Source organism: Echeneis naucrates, chromosome 7 (assembly GCF_900963305.1).
Source record: "Echeneis naucrates chromosome 7, fEcheNa1.1, whole genome shotgun sequence".
NCBI classification, from domain to species: domain Eukaryota; kingdom Metazoa; phylum Chordata; class Actinopteri; order Carangiformes; family Echeneidae; genus Echeneis; species Echeneis naucrates.
Window position 1 is genome coordinate 12,700,751 of NC_042517.1, and position 17,649 is coordinate 12,718,399.

At 42.6% G+C, this 17,649-nt stretch overlaps 2 protein-coding genes across 2 annotated transcripts; one reads left to right on the forward strand and one right to left on the reverse strand.

Moving 5' to 3' along the window:
• Positions 1-1,120: 1,120 nt before the first annotated feature.
• Positions 1,121-3,975, forward strand: ssr4 (signal sequence receptor, delta). The gene is made up of 7 exons (XM_029506669.1): positions 1,121-1,220; positions 1,257-1,359; positions 1,529-1,647; positions 1,743-1,817; positions 2,330-2,419; positions 3,129-3,194; positions 3,405-3,975. The coding sequence occupies exons 2-7, from the start codon at positions 1,311-1,313 to the stop codon at positions 3,507-3,509; spliced, it is 504 nt and encodes a 167-aa protein (XP_029362529.1). The 5' UTR covers positions 1,121-1,220; positions 1,257-1,310; the 3' UTR covers positions 3,510-3,975.
• Positions 3,976-8,226: 4,251 nt separating this feature from the next.
• On the reverse strand, positions 8,227-13,494 carry LOC115046004 (vasopressin V2 receptor-like). The gene is made up of 5 exons (XM_029506049.1): positions 13,111-13,494; positions 12,741-12,986; positions 12,339-12,485; positions 10,866-11,451; positions 8,227-9,904 (listed from the first exon to the last, which is right to left on the reverse strand). Exons 1-5 carry the CDS (start codon positions 13,492-13,494, stop codon positions 9,705-9,707), a joined length of 1,563 nt encoding a protein of 520 aa, XP_029361909.1. The 3' UTR covers positions 8,227-9,704.
• Positions 13,495-17,649: the final 4,155 nt, after the last annotated feature.

Consider the following 17,649-nt stretch of genomic DNA (forward strand, 5'->3'; position numbering starts at 1 on the left):
TACATCTTACTTTCCAAATCTTGCTGAAATTCATTCATTCATCTTATACTGCTCATCTGTTTCCGGGTGGCGGGGCATGCTGGAACCAATCCCAGCTCCCACTGGGTGAGGTCACCCTGGACAGGTCACCAGTCCATCACAGGGCCAACATACAAAGACGAAAAACTACTCAGTCACATGGTTAGTTTGGTGTGGGAGGAAACTGGCGTACCAGAGGAAACCGACGCAAGCATGGGGACAACACATATATCCATGCAGAAAGGTCCTCAAAAAGAGGCAACAGTCTAACAGCTGCACTGTGCATCACATGCTGTATTTGGCAGGTTTGCTCAGCATATGTTGTCAGAATGGACGCAGCCAACAAAACACAACCAAGAATTCATGGTTACCATGAGAAATATCAGTTCTCATGAGAATTATGCTTTCCCTGCCCCCTTGTCATGTATCCACTCAAAAGTATTAAGTAGGGATGTGAGGTCACACACACACACACACACATGTTTTCTTAACTGTATATATTTTTATTCTTATTCCATATTGTTTGATGTCTCTGTGTGTAGTGCTGATGCTACACAGCAAGTTCCCAGCCTGGGATAAATAAAGTATATCTATGTTTTGCAAAGAAAACAGCTTGGGCTTAAATTGACCCCAGAGTAGGGTGGCCAATCGCCCCTTGAAAAACTGAATCATCCTGTATGTAGAAACAAATACACGTCCCTAGTTGGCCTACCCTGCCAACTAGGTGAACCTTATTTATTTTTCACAGAGATGGAAACCTTACCCCAGAATAATACTGATACATGCAAATTAAAAAAAAAAAAAAAAAAAAGAATCTGATCATAACAATGTTATGCTTAATCAGTTGTCCCCCTCAAATTAGGAAAGGTCATGAAAAAAAGAGAAATTGACATACATTTTTTGAATGGTAAACATTGAACGGGGTCGAATTGACCCGAAGGTCAATAGGGGGGTTCAGTCAAAAAAACAACTATTTCTGCTTCACCAATGTTTACTGTTCACTTCTGTCTGATGACGTGTCATGTGCGGACTTTCCCAGAGTGCATCGCGGCGCAGCGGAGTCACGTCACTGCCACGTCACTGCAGCGCAGTCTCAGTAGAGTGTCAGCGGTACGCTGAGGTGGACTTCTTCCTTTCGGTGTTAGCCAGAGGAGCGTTACGGTGCAGCAGCCGGAGACCACCACCACCACCACCACCACCACCACCACCACCACCACCACCACCACCACCACCAACAACAACAACAACAACAACAACAGCAGCAGCAGCAGCTCTCAGACACGGACGCCACGATGATCCGGATAGCCTCCTTCCTCGCTCTGCTGGTGGTCGCCTGCTCGGGTGAGTCGGCGGATGGTGACGCTTGTGTTGCTAACCCACTTTAGCAAAAGGCTAATTCATTGAGCCACGTCCATGTGTCTCCAGTGGTAGGAGGAAATTGGTGGGTTTTGGTCAAAACGTGTGTTGAATTCATGTGAGCTAACGTCGGCTCTGCTCTCTGGGCTGGCAGGAGAGAGCTGCACCGACCCGGTCATTACTCCGTCGGCCTACACCACGTCCGACGCAGTCATCTCCTCCGAGTCTGTGTTCATCGTGGAGCTGAGCCTGGCCTGTGCCAACGGAGCCCAGGTACCGGTCTGCCTCTGCTCCTCACAGAGACTGCTTGTTGATTTACTGATATTACCGAGCGAGTGAGTTACTGGTCTCATGTCTGTCCCTTGCAGAGCGTGACTCTGTACGCTGATGTCAATGGGAGGCAGTTCCCTGTGACCAGAGGCCAGGATGTCGGCAAGTACCAGGTAAGATGGTGTCGTTGTTTTTACCCCCAGCTGAGAGGGCACAGGGGGCACTAAGAGTCAGGAAGAATTGAGTTGTTTGACTCTCCTTTCTCCCCCGAGTCAGTTCCCTATAAGCCCTGCTGTCTGGATCATGGGTTACATGCTAAACCCGTCATTAAGTGAACAAACTATACAGTTCTGTACATTCTTTATACATCTACATGTCACCTTTTCCACTATTTTCAAATCTGTGGAGAACATGTCCAGCATTATTTCTACTAGTAGTTCATCACTTTGCACTGTTCTCTATGATAGCAGGGTTTTCTTCTAGCTGTACAGGACAACTATAAGAATTTCACAATTCCAAATTGTTGACTGAGCCAGTTCATCTTATTTGCTTTTAGCATAGCCCAGCCATAATGATATGTCCAGTAACTCTTAGAAGTATCATACAGCATTTAAGCAAGGAAAAAAAGCCTTGGACTGAAAATGTAAACACGAATGGTCATGGTGGACGTGACTTCTTTCCTCAGGTGTCCTGGAGTCTTCCTCACAAACAAGCCAGTTCTGGAACATATCAGGTCAAATTCTTTGATGAGGAATCTTACAGTGCCTTGCGCAAGGTTAGTGTTTCTCAAATGGGTTCAGTCTGTCTTCATAAGATCATCCCTTTCTTGTGAGTACACAATGAGTAAGAGGGTTGAAAAAAACAACAGAAAAAAAAAAAAAAACACCTGTGATGTGCCATTATCAGCTGTAATTCCCTGGGGCTCTGACAGCTGTACCAGGCTGGCCACCCTCCCTGACATGTGATGCTGATGGAGGAGAGGGCCCCAGTCCCAGGTGTGGGAGAGCACCAATATCCCCTCATCCCTGTTGATGGTGTTTTTGTCCCGCTCCCTGATTTCAATGGCCTCCTTAATTCAGCGTTTGTGTTTGTCGTTCTCCAAAATGATGATTCTTGCCTTGTTCTAATCTATTAAATGGTAGTTTAATATTCACACTTAAAAAAGGACAACTAATAGAGCAATAAAAGAAAAAGCAGAGAAAGAAAACAAATAAGCCACATCAGAGTAAAAGGGACATTCACCTGGCACATTCGCCCTCAGAACCCGTCACACAGTAGGGTGGCATGGCCAGCCCGGTATATCTGACTGGTCGGTCAGGCCAGTCACACCTACAGGGATTTACAGCCCATAATGGCAGGTTAAAAAAACCCTCCTACTCAGAAGAGTAGATCAGAAGAACAGGTTGTGCTTCATGTCAGTTTTCTACCACTCACCACACCAATGTGTTTTTATTTGAATCGTGTGTGATTTTCCTTTGTTCTAGGCCCAGAGAAATAATGAAGATATAAATGCCATTCAGCCTCTCTTCTCTGTCAACATTGACCACAGGGTGAGACACACTGATGGTGCCATTAGTCCTGTAGAAATCATACACTTTTGAAGTATCTTTAATCGGTTTTCTACTATTTACAATGCAAGTTGAATCCAGAGCTATAACCTGCTCTTTCCATCAGCTTATTGTCTCTCGGTTGGTTTTCCTCAGTTAACTCACTTCCTCAGTGTTCAGCGGTAAACCTGTAATCTCTTTGTCTCATGACAGGGTGCGTGGAGTGGCCCATGGGTGTCTACTGAGGTGGTGGCTGCCCTCATTGGTATCTTGGTCTATTACATGGCTTTCAGTGCAAAGAGCACCATCCAAGCATAAATGGACCCACAGTCAGTTTTCTTTTTAAGCTACTTGATCATTAAAGACTGAATCCTGATGGAACTCGATCAACGATCCATCATCCAGCGTTGTGGCAAGCCAGCAGGATTTTTGACATAATCTGCTTTGTGATGAGCAGGACTAGCAGTCTTTGTATTGTTTTTATTCAGACTGTGTCTGTGTGCCATCCGTCTTATCTCTTTACAGACAGGAATTTTGTCACGGGATCGTCAGTTTGGAAGACATTTTGTAATTGTTTTGGTTAAAATCAGATAAATACACCTGGAACATAAAGAAGCAAAACAACTATAGATTATGTTCTGCATTCAGTCTCGCTTTAAAGGTGTTGCTACATCCAGAGCAGATTAGCCTCTGTCCTTTTGTGTGGATGCAGGAGGAACTGGCATAATGGATCTGTCCCTTGTAGTGAAATGAATAAATGGTTGTTGTTTTTTCTTTTGTTCCAGTTTAATGTGTGGGTTCTTGTGTTAGTCCAGAGACCCAATGTCTCACCTATAAATTCAGTTTTCTCTGAGACAGACTTTATGGTTTCTGATTCAATAGCAACACGTCAACTATGAAGTGTTTTCCTTTATTGGTTGCCAGTTAAAATGTGAAGTCTAAATGATTTCCATTTTCTCTGAGCTCATCTAGATCAAAGAATAACCTGTTCAAACTAGATTTAGCTTTTACAGAGCAATTTCTGGTGTGAGAAATGATGGCTGCACAGATGTTAAGAACTGAAGTTTCTGTCCTCAATTTAAATGTGATGAGCAGTTTTAAAACATTTTCCCAAAGGGAGATGGACAGCTGCTCAAGAAAAAAAAAAACACTGTCATAAAATTTTAGTACTAAGTACTGAATAGGATTCATGATACTTCAGGAAATCTCAAATAGTCTCTATGGAGACGAGGACTATCTGCAGAGGAGAAACACCATTTCTCGCTTGCATTCCTGGATAGTCAAAAGGAGTTTTTCCACAGAACAGCTGATTTGTCTGTTTTATCTGTTTTTTTTTTTTTTCCCTCCAAAGCACCAACAGCGAACATATAATGGGTGTTACTTTTCATGGGAGCTCACCCTGTTATGAGTTGCCATTGTGTAGTGCCACCAGTTGAACACACCGTGGCAGATATGAGCTGTTTTTGAAACGTGTTGCAATCTCAGCCTATTACCTCATGGACCCGTTTTTACTGGTATACTATCAGCTGCTCCGAATGTAATGCAACATTACATAATGTACTTTGAGCCATTGTTCTGTTTTATGTCCAGTTGGCTCAATTTTGTCAAATTAATGGACACGTAGAGCTATCTCATGCTTATGTGATCCAGTTATTTAAACTTATTTCTATTTCTGTGTCTGGTCTGTCTCAGTACGCGCACAGTACAGAGTGCAGTTTTTTCATCCACAGCACAACTGCAACTTGTCACCGATTCCCATGAGAATAATGTAAACTTTGTGTATGAGTAACCTGATCCCCTCTTATAAACAGTTCACATTGTAAAAAGCACACAAGTGCCTTCTCATATGTCTGCTTCTCAACAGTTTTCAGCACACGTGGTGTAAGCACATCTTAGTTTTTCCACCCACAAGTGGAGATAATACATGCATGAAAATGGTGTTAAATGAGCAGCGGACATTCCTCCATTAAGTCGTGTATTAGACTGTAGCAAGTGGAGGGTGGCTGGCTGGAGGGATATAAATGAACAGAACAAATGTCCAGAAATGTCCATGGAGCTGGTTTTGAAAACAAGACTTTTCCTTCTCTTTGTGGTGGAGTTCAGAGTTTATGACACTGACCCAAATATCAATGTAGAAAAACCGCGGATGTTGAATGAAATATTTTGAGATTATTATTGTTAGAAGATGAATGCACTTACAGGAAGTTATAGTTTATTCTTTCAATAGTGAATAATTTAGGTCATGCAAACAAACAATCACATTTATTTTTATAGAATTACACAACACAAGAATTTTAGTCTTGCTTGACCAACGCCAAACATCCTGTAGCTTTGTTTTTAGAGGTACCACGTTATCACATAAGACAGACAAAGCATTTTGCTGAGGAATAGGACTTACTTTAGAGGAGCCCCTGCCATCCACCCCCACTGTGTGTGTGCGTGCATGCTGTGATGCAGAGAAAAGCTGCTTTGACAGAGGTGTGTAAAAAGACTAACTCTGGGGGCAGACATGGATGGGCTTAGTGAGATTCAGCAATGTGGAAACTGGCGTCGCACAAATGATTCTCACATGAAGTCACACTTTCTGTCTCTGCCACAAATGTTGTTTTTACTGCTTATTCCTCGTGCAATTTGTAAAGCAGCGTAATGTCAACAAACTGTTCAATAATCAGAAAAAGACAGTAACTTTTCATGCTGCTGACTTCCTCTTCCTTACGCTATACTAACAGTTATTGTTCTGGTCACTTCATGAATGTGTATGTATAGTGAGGCATGTTATATGTGAAGCTGCATAAACCACAACAGTTGTGACTGTGTTTAGAGTGAGCAAACGTTTCCCTCTGGACTGTATGGTCTTCCTCTTTTCCCATCCGCTAATCCACTCTGCCTGTCCATGCAGCTGCCAGTCAGGGACCAGCCATGTAAGGGAAACGTTTTTTTTTTTTTTTTTTTACACTCCCCCTTTTTTTATTGTATATAAATACATAGATTACAAATAATTCTAATCTCCACCATATTTGAATTTTTCTTACGTTTTGGCCATGAACCATGAAATACTCCCAATTAAACAAGAACAGACAAATAACAACAAATCGTTTGTTTACACGAGTCCCGTGAATGCTTTTTGAATGAGCTCCCATAAAATGGGGTTTAAGAGATGCTGTCCACATGCCTGTTTTTACTACTAAGGGGAAAAAAAATACAGGCTTGTGTTGAGGTGTAAACACGGCCGTGCTTTGAGCAATGAAAACAAGGTGGGTGAGTGCGATGAGAGCCATACATTGATCCTCTTTTCATTCGGTAAATATTTCGTATTCTCACAAGTGTGAGGAGCAATTTTATGCAGAATCATATCAGCAGCCAGTAAAAATAAAAGTGCAGCTATCACTGTCAAAAAATTATCTCTAGAACAGGAGCAGTTATGCTTGCTGTCATCGCTTAAGTGGCAACTCATCAGGAAGGAGGGAGAGAAATTGTGAGAAGTGAAAGACAGAAAAATAAATTTCCTTCTCTTGCTTCCTCTGATTGTAAAGTAAGATGTTTAGGTGCAAAAACAAAAACTCTGTAGTTGATTTTGTAAGCCAGTGAGGGCCAGAAACGCCTCCCCATGTCTTGGAATGAGCTTAGTAGCAGCCTCGCCAGTCATCAAGTCTGCGGAGGGGTCTTGAGTTAAGCAATGCAGACACATTGCTCAGTGTAGTAAAGCTCCCGGCTCCATCTCTGATTTATACAGACTTTAGTCAAGGCTGGAGGGCTCTGTCATTCTTCATAGCCACTGAATATAGTCTTTGGCTGACCCTAAATTGATTTCAAAGGAGAGGTTCACCTATTTCCCTGCCCTTATGATAGTCACACAGCTGGCTGGGTCATTTATTTTCCTTATACCCCATCACAACCTCAGGCCTGACAGGAAGTGATGCCTCGCCGTAGTGGAGATGTGACCTTGAGTTTAGACATGACCTTGCTTCAATATGGAAAACAAGCACATCAGGACAATCCACATAAAAGCATCCACGCTGACACAGAGACCGCAGGATTCCAAAAACCAGTGACCGTGCACGATCTATCAGATGTCCTGACAGGTGGGGGTGATGGTTTTCTATCTTTAAGAAACAAAAAAACAAACCCTCAGAAGTATCCTGAGCAATAATGGGTCTCCAGTGAATGTAATACTCACTAATGTCTGCACAGGCAGCATTATGCACTGTAAGTATGTAAGCGTAAGTAGTCTCTCCCATAAATCTGAAAGGTTGAATGGATCTGAAGTCTGGATTCTTCAGCAGAGAAGAATCATCTTCTGACCTTTCAGCTTCCTGATGGGAAAAGGAAAATTCACACCCCCTGGATTTTGGAAACGTTCATCTATTTCCTGATATAGCAAAGTGAGACGTGGGATGTTGTTGCTGCAGCCTTTGATTTGGCACAGAATCAAAGTGAAAGCTTGAGTGTGGGGAGCGAGTGCACCGTGGTAAGCTGAAAAACCCAAATTCCCTGGTCTCACAGAGGAAAAGGTGAGGCCTCTCCTTCGACCCAGACAAGTACTCCTGAGACACCTTGAAAGATTCTCAGTATTGGACTGCAGACGCATTTAGAGCAGCTCTCTCATGAAAAAAGAATGTGCTAAACTGGCTCAAAATGAGCACGAAGGAAGAGAGCACTATTTTCATGAAAACCTAATCTGAAATGGGTGTCTGGATCATATACAGTCTGTTCTACTCTCTATTTATACTAACAAAAACTTGTTATTATGAATGTATCATTGTATCAATATATGTATTTACAGTACCAGTCAAAAGTTTGGATAGATTTTAATTGGAAAGTCGGTCCATACATTTGACTTGTACTGTATATATACTGTAGACGACATTACTATTTTATATTTCATGCAGATTACAGAAACAATATATTTCTACTTTCGTGGAAAAAATATGGTAGAAAACTGTACACGAACATAGAGCAGTTCAAGGTACTGTTGTATTTAGTATATGCATATTTTCACTTATGCAACAATAAATAAAAGGATAAAAGGACAACACATGGCTCATGGTGTGATATGTTCAGTGATCCCTGCACTGGTGGTAACTCTAAGAATAACATGACTGACATCATTTGATTAATCCGCAGAGGGAGGCCCCTCTCAAAACATCTGCTGACGTTAAAGGCACTTGGCTTTGACTGTCAGTATTTTCACCTTTGATGTGAGGTTTTACTTACACTGGCATGCAGTCTAAATTATGTGCAGTAGTCTCTGTTTACACATTATAATATCTTTTGTAACGTTTTTAGTGTCAAGACCTGAAAAAGAATCTGCAATCCAATTTAAGAAAAAAATCTCTTTAGTTGAAATCTCCTTGCTTTCCACTACACACATCGGACCATTACAATTGTGTGATTTACATTCAATATTTATCTTTACACAAGATGTAATAGTATTTAATGTGCCTTACATTTTTAATAAATATACTTTACATTGGTCGTTGCTGTACATGGAATGATATTAAATGTTTCTTATTATATTCCTTCCTCTGTTAGCTTAAATTAATATATTTTTTTTTCATATTTCACAGAGAGCTTGACAGGAAGGTAATGTTTTGTACCTCGTGTTCTGTGCTTGTATGAATACAATCACATTGTGGATTCAGACGTGGATTGACCCTCACCCTCTTTTTGTTTGTGAGCATGTGTATGTGTCTTTTTTTCTGTTTCTTCCCACAGTCCTCCAGGTCCTTGTTGGGTGGTGGCTTGAATCTTCTGAAAAGTCCTTATGAGTGAATCTCCATCCATCTTCCTAACAGGTCGCTATTGTTCTCCGGACCCCGAATCCTCTCAAGCTAATACGAATTCAGCCTCCAGCAGTCTGTCTAATCCACTCTCTTTGATTTAACAAAGCTTGTTCACATTATTAGATTTCAGCTACAGTCTCCTGAGGGCCACTCCTGCAGCTGTAACATCCATGTCATCCCCTGTCTGTCTCAGTGCAGCAGTCTTGCTCTGTTTCACCGTCTGTATGTGTCTCTGTCTCTCTCTCTTTCCTTTAGCTTGCTGATTTGTTTCCTCTACACCCACAGTCTGCTGCTTTGTACTTTAGGTGTGCCGTATTGCCATTAAGTGATCCACCTCTTGTGTTCCTGCTGCTCTGTTCTGTCTGTGCAGGATGAGAGGTTTTCCTGTGTGAGTCAATGCACAAGGTTATTCTTAACAACTGCAGAGGTGAAAATCTCTTTACGCTCAAGGACAATTTTTACTGTAGACGCTGTCAATGGCTGTCACTATTTATTCCACAGAGCCCTCGTAAATGTCTGTTGACGTCCTCAATGACACCCTTTCTCACTGCTGGGGAAGGGAGAACAGGTGATATGCGATAAAAGTCCTGTTGACAGGACAGCTGTCCTTTGTTGCTGGAAACATCTGGTCTGCAGGTCAACCCTCTCTCTCTCTCTCTCAGGCTGTGATGTCTAGGGGAGGTTCTCGATTCTGTTTCTGACATGCCCAGTTCTGTCTCATCAGTTCATGTCAGTACAGGCTGTCCTTGGTGGTGGAAGTGTGCGTGGTGGTGGAGTCATCGGGCAGGGAGCCCCGGCGGCCTGGTCGCGACCAGCAGTTCAGAAGGTTCTGCAGCTCTCTGGACACACTGCTGGAGAAAGCTGTGTAGATCCACGGGTTGGTGCACGAGTTCAGACTGGCCAGCAGCATCAGGATAGTGAAGGCCACTCCTGCAGAGGACAAACACACACACACAGAAGAAAACAAATGATAAACATGTGCAGATGCAGGGACAAGTATGCATAAACACATAAAAATTTTCACATGCTTAGTTTTCGAACTGGTGGTGGACTACAGCCAGATGGCATCATGCACCGTATTGTTCTCTGCTTTCTTATGAAGCGTCAATATGCACCACAACTATTGCGTTCAAATGTAAACTGCGCAGACGCAGTCAATATAAAATATACCAGAGGAGGGAAACACTCAGGGTTTTTTCCATCTAATATGAGTTTTTTTCTATAAGAAAGAAAATATGCTGCTACACTCCGATCAGCTGAGGAAGATAAGGAGGCATCCCTTCATGTTCATGTGAGTTCACTTTTTATATGCATGAGAGAGGGTGGTTGTGCGTATGTGTCCATTTGTCATTTTTTTTGTGTGTGCAGTCTGTTGGCACGTACCATTATTGATGAAAAGTAGACATCTGGCCACATTATGAGATCAGCAGTTATTTGTGGCTTTGATTGTTTGCTTCTATCTTCAAACCAGATGACAACCACACAATCCATACTATCAGCCAGCCATGATGGCCACACAAGCCTTGCTAGCTTTATGTCTGACTGCTAGTGAAGACATCATGAGATTCTGTTTGTGCATTCTGGGCGTGTTTTGAAACAATATTGCCTTGATGTTTGTTACCCGCTGTTACCACATCTGCGTCTTGGAATAATGAATGACATTGTATTTGGTCTCACTGAAATGAACAACAGCTCTAATAGTTTAACTTTGATTTGTGGCTGCCATCAGCCGAAAATAAAATTGACTACATTGGATTAATTTATCCCTTAAAAACAACTTTTATGGTTAATTCTGAGTTGTCATATGAGGGGTGAAGTTTCAAAGAATGACCATAAACTCTTAAATAAACTTTAAATCAGGCTTGCGATGGGGACACTCTTTGTGACGGACCTTGGTCTGGAGGTTCTGGGTCCCAGGCTGCCCACAGCTGGACGATGAAGAACGGTGACCAGCAGATAGTATAGACAAGCACAATCACCAGAGTCATCCTCACGGTTTTGGACATGGCTTTAGTGATGCTTGGAGGTGGAGCAGTTGGAGGGTGAGGGGGAGCATAGTCAAAAGAGCAGTGGGGGGAGCCTGCAGCCAGTTCATAGGAAGCACAGGAATCCTGGCAATCAGAGCTGCTCATTGCTTGCTGCTGCGTTGGTGATGTTGTTGTTGTTGTTGTTGTTGTCACGTGTTCAGCTTGGCAGCTGTTATACTGGATAGCGGACGGAACATAGTCATAACACTCCTCCACCTGGTTGCTGTGTGTGTGATGGTGTGAGCCATTGGTTGCCCCCTTTAAGTGCTGCCCTCCTCTCCCATCCCTGCCCCCACCTCCAGATGCCCGTCTCCCCCTCTCCCTAGCTCGCTCATCCTCCTTCTTAAAGCTCTGAAAGCGGAAGAGGATTTCATTTTTCTTCAGCTCAGCCATTACCACCCTCTCTGACTTCAGGTAGATGTTGTTGTGAATCTCTCTGAAGATCCTTATCTGAGGAACAAGAACATCGATACAAATTAGGGTAAATTAGGCATCTGTCAAATATATCTTTTTTGGTTCTTGTTTTTTTTTTTCATCTCATCTGGGAGTGAACAGTAATCTGCATGTTGGCCTTCACCCTCAACAGCCATAAATCAGTGTCAGACATTTTAATGAATTGCTAGTGCTAGGACTCCTCCACTCCATTATGTTGAGTTTAACTGCTGATACATTTTATTGCACCAATTCAAATTCTGTATTTTACTTTGTATTTAACTGAACATAAGGATTGTTAAAGCAAAGAATATTCTGCCACCTTTGACCTTTTTTTAGTAATTATGGCACAATTTGAGTTGCCACTGCCCTCAAATCCAATACATACTAGTTACACCCTATTCAACTGCATTACTATACATACTATTTTATTGACTTAAGTCTGAAACTCTCTAAATGATTCTTATCATAGGGAAAAGGTGTTCAAGTATCATCTCGATTTGAAATGTGATAATGAAAAAGGGTTCAAGGACTCTTGGTTTGGCAAAGATCTGGTACATTCCTCTTCTTGGCAGGAGGCTCTCGGAGTGGGCAGATTTTCTGAGCACCCGTCTCAGCAGTGGTCCTTCAAGTGCTGTGTTAATTGGGGGAAATAGTTGGACCCAGAAAATATCTTTCTCTAAATAGAGCAGCAGGGTTGATGGGAGTCAGCTCAGAATGCATGCCCACCACGGGATGCTACATAATACTGACCTCAGCCCCCCAACGGGTTACCAGAACAACGGCTGCCAAATGGCCCTCTGTGAGCGCAGAGCAGCATTTCATTCATGCCACATGCTACCTTGTTGCATAATCCAAGTCAATGGTCTGTGTGGATGGCGCGGAGATTTAGAGTCCAGAATTACCTGACAGATGGTAATGATGAGGGCGGGAAGGAGGAAGACAGCCACAGTCATCCAAGTGACATAGGCCTTCAGCCCCCATGACTCAGCAAAGTGACCCCAGCACTCAAACTCTCCAGGAGCCACTTCAGAGCGAGAGAAGATGAACACCTGACAGGCCAAAAAAAGGAGCGGGGGGTGAGCATGCACACACACGACTATCAGTTTTTCTCCTGCATTAGGTGAACTGCAGTGACCCAATTGAGCTAAAAATAGACAACATCTTGAGTTCTACTGTAGCAATCAGGGTGTGAACGCCCACTGAGCTCCCATTTCCTATATCACCATGTGATTTCCTTTGTGTGTGACAGAGAGCAAGAGAGAGAGAGGTTTCATTTGCCTGTGTGGTCACCCCCCCCCACCCACCTGTGGTATACTGAGGATGAGCGCCAGGCCCCACGCCACCATGACAGGGGTGTTCCAGCGGGACACCGCTCCCCCACGATAGGCTTGCAACGGGCAACAGATGGCATGGTGCCGGTCCACCGTCATGGCCACTATCATGTAGGAGGAAGCAAACATGCCTACAATCTGCAGGTACTTGATGGACCGACAAAGTAAGTCAGGCCCCTGAAACCTCTCCGTGATGTCCCATATTAGCTGGGGGAGAACCTGAGCACACATAAAAAAGAAAAACTAATTATTTATGTAAACGTTTAAGAACCATTTCGCTTATTGAAATGTTTTGTCATCTATTTGTGTTGCATTAACTTTTCAAAGAAACTTGAGAGCTGACCTGAAAGAGGGCCACCACCAGGTCAGCCACACACAGGTTGACCATGAACACGTGCATCGGCGCATTGTGTTTCCTTCGCCTCAGCAGCACCCACAGCACAAAACTGTTCCCCAGGGTGGTAAGAGCCAGCACCAACCCGAGCACTGCGATCTCAGCCCTGGCTAGGCCCAGGTCCCTGGCCCTGGGCTGGGGTACGGTGAGGGGTATGGTGGTGGAGCCATTCTCGGGGAAAATCCCAAAAAAGGATCCCCCGCTGTGAGAAGTGTTGAATGAGTTCAGTTCAGAGAAAAACGAGGATGAGGAAGAGAAGTTGTTCCTTCCTGTGGTGACCAGAGAGGAGAGGGCTAGCCCACCCCAGTCTGTTTCCACACTGATGCTTTCCATTCCTGAGAGACAAACAGAGTGTTAATGTGAGAACTGCCGCCACAATATGCTGCCATTCTTTGGTTTGCTGAAATGATGCTCCTCACAGCTGCAGAGTTACAAAACTGTTAATGCTCAGACTTAACAAAGCACAGATTTATCAACAAACAATTTAATTGTTTCTGAATTATCACGGTATCAGTGTTATGTGCTCAGGGTTTTCTTTATCAATCTGTAAAAAAAACAAACAAACAAGCATTCAGGCCATTCATGTAAGAGCCACGATGATGACACATTTCACATTCTATATTCTTTTCATGACTGAAGGAAATGAAAGCTCGATATTGTAGCAATCATCATGCCTATGTTGTTATGTTTTTAATGTTGTCTCCAATTCTTATTAAGTCTTCAGTGAATGTTTGTCCTATTTTCAATGCTTCCATTTGTGTTTGACGCAAGTCCAGCATGGTTTATTTTCTCTGCCATATTTTCTCAAGGTTGATTTGACAGCTTTCCGCTCTATCCCACCGCTCTTATTCCTCTACCTCGGCTCTCATAGTCACTCTCATCCCAGGCTTACCCCATACATTCCTGTTTCCCCCTGTTTTCCTTCCCCCCTCCTTCTTCATCTCGCTCTCATGCATCCAGACGATCTTTTCTTTTCTCCCAGTCACACTGTCAGTTGATCCCAGTAAATTATAAGTTTATTTTTCTTTGCTTATAAACAAATGACTGAAAAGAACAGAAAATTGAAAGAAACAAGATGACAATTTAAGGAACAGAGTCATGGGATGGGGTAGGCAGCCTTGGTCAAATAAACTGCACAGAGAAGAAAGCCTCGGAAGAAAAATGGAGATGAGTAATGAAGGGAGTGGTAGGAAAGGGCAAGGAAATAAATAACAGTGGCAAGAAAAGGTGAGACAATAGAGCTGTGGACAGAGGAAGAGAGGGAGGTGCGCATATATAGCTGTGAAGAGAGCTCTGTGCTGTTAGTTATCACGGATTTATGCATTATTTTGATTAATGTGTGAAGTGTGGTTCTGTGTACAATGAAGGGGATATTTAAAAATGTTCCACATCTGAACAGGACAAAACATTTAAGTGATAGCAATGTGTGAATAATTGTGACTAACAAGACATCACAAAGTTGTCCTCGTTACTCCTCTGAAACTTAATGGTCCCTTTTCCATTAATGATGTGCTACTGCTGGGTGTGTGAGACAACACAGCTGAACACAATGACAAGCGTTACATGCTGGCTTTGCCAGAGGAATGTATTCAGATGAATGCATGACAAGCCAGGCCAGCTGGACCTCTGCACCCAGCATGAAGGTATAGCCGTGGATGAAAGGAAGAGAATTTGAGAGGACTCGCTGATGTGAGGTTTGTGAAACACTCTTTTTGTTTGAGTGAATCTCTGCTACCGCAGCAGGCCACCACGCCGCTGCCATTAATGGCTAAACCAAAGCACACGTGAAGTCTGCATTGGCTTTCAAGTCTTTAGCCCTGTCCACAGGTCGCCTGATCAAAACTAATGATAATTTTCTTAGAATCAGTTTATTATATTAGTTTTTCATTTTTTTAATTAGTGGTTAAGACAAGGGGGTCTTTTTCCATCAAGGAGTCTCCTGGCCTCTCTTTGTTGGGACCCAAGGAACCTCGGGCCCCTCTCTGTAATTACAGCAAAATTCATGAGAGGATTCTTTGTACTGCTGCTATACCCACTATATAATCTTATTATGTATATTTGCCCATGTGACTAATCACTGAGGTGAAATCTCCTTTTCGTGTACGCCTCTGTCCAAACGAAACATAATGACTGAGGGATGCATTATAATACGAGTGTCGGCTCAGAAGACAATCCATGATATTAGAATAATATCCGCAAATATCACTCAGTAAATCATAATAACGGAATTAATGACTGCTAGGAAGAGCTTTCCATAATAGTGTCAGGACTTATCTGTTGCTGATAGTAGTGCGTGAGCACACGTGTGAGAGGAATTTTGTCCTGAACAGAGTCACCTGGGACCGCTGTTGCCATATCTCGGAGTCCCTTTCTGAGAAATTTGTTTGCCTGAATTCCTGAAGGACGCAAAGAATTTTCTCCCAATAAGCTTTCGCCTTATTTGCTCATTTGTTTGTACATCCAAAAATTCTGGGCGGATTGAGTTCAAATTACTCAATGACTTCACAGCATGAGACCCATGGATAGCACAAAACTTCTGGCAATGATATTTCCTGAACTCAGAGGAAATTCCTTGATGGTATAGAGAGGTTAAATGCTGCCTCTGGAACTGTGCTGAATGCAGTTTAAAGTATCCATTCGTGTGCTCTTGGTCTAAAAATGCATACCAATGTGCGCTTTCCTTAATAACACGAGCACAACATGACAGTATCATCTGTCTGATCGACTTAATGTAAACCACAGATTATTCCATCTCATTGCTGGATGGACCGTAGAGACAGCTTTTAGTAGTTAGTGCGGTATGCTGCTTCCTGTCTTTACTTTAAAGCTTTTACTCTGATTAATGATGGAGTCCATTCTTCCCTGCTTTCCTCTCCAGGGGCAAATCAGCGTGGAACCATCCATTTTCTTAACCTCGCCAATGAGTGCTGATTTGCGTGCGCTCAGAGCCACAGGGCCTCGGGAGTGGCAGAAACAGGTAGTTAAAGTGTAGAAGAAAACATTGTAGCTTCATTCATTCACATCTTTCAGCATGTCAGTCCCTCTTTGCTCATTATTTTCTGGTCATTTACATTGACAGGGTTGACTAATGTCATGGACTGTTTAGTGATGTGGCATTTATTAATATAATAATATGTTCAGAGAAAAAGCTGTAAATGAGACTTGACTCGTCCATCAGCTGGAAATGTTATAGATTGGTTCAGCTGTTTTCAGTTATTTTGAACTGAAACGCTGTTGAGGAAAAGGATCTTCTAAGGACCAATGTGTTCCCAGGTTTTAGCAGTCCAGCCTTTGATGGTTTGCAAATGCAGGGAATAATGTTTTGTAATGTCATATAATCTGTGTTAGGAATTATCAAGTCTGCGTTCATTGTTGAGGGTTTTACATTATTATTGTGAAGTGATGCAATTAAAGCACAAGTTATTTGACTGGATTTCTTCAGCTTTCAATTAATGTAACATGAAAAATCATTGCAGGCAGCATCTGGATTGTTTATTTAACTAAGTTGAGTTTTTAGAATTTACACATTGAGTTCAATGAGTATCCAAAAATACATGAAAAAATATACTTAAAAGTCAAAAATGAAGGTTTGAAAAGGGGTTTATGTAAAAATGTTCAAGCTAAGTCAAATTACAAACAACTCTCATAATAAAGGGAAATACTTGAATAAAGATAGAAAGCACAGAACCTACTGACTGTAATGTGCTTTGAAGTAAAAACAATTTCATTTCCATCTTTGTCTAGCCATGTGTTGTCTTGCATGTGGCAGGAACCGTATTTATGCGTGAGGACACAGAGAGTGTGTGGCAGATTTTGCATGGCTCAGTCACTAATGTGAAATAGTGGTGGCAGCAGTGACAGACAAAACTGGTGCTTACAGAGGAGGTGTAATAGTCCAAACATAATGAACGAGCCGTCCCTTCTCCATCTGTCCCACATGTGCCTGTTAGTGACTGAGTCCTCCTGACCAGGTTTAACCCAGTTTGATGGACAAGGACTTCCCTGTCCTCATTAGCAGCCCTCTGTACACTCAAACAACCTGTTGCTGATTTCCCCTTCTCATCAGCTCTTCTTGCACTTTACGCCTTTTCTTGTATTCCTCATCTGTTGTTTTCATCCTCCCTCTCATTGGCTCTCCTAAACACTCCTCTTCCCCCCTGCCATTAAGGATCAAAACTGCACAGGAAGCATTTTCTGATATGCTTATTATCTATTTTGATTGGAATGATCAGCCTCATTAATGAGCCTTGGCACCAGGAAATCGGATTGAAATGTTCTGACCCAGTTACATCTACGATGAATAAATATAGCAGTGAAGCACTAGATCCACTTTTGCTTTAGTATGCTATGCTGCTTTTTTCTCTACGGCAAGAGACTATATTTGCATACCAATCAATAGATTCTTATACATTAAAGGTTGAGTAAGTCATGAGGTGGTGCATGCTGAGCCGTGCTGCCTTTCATCTCCATTATAAAGCAGCTATGGCA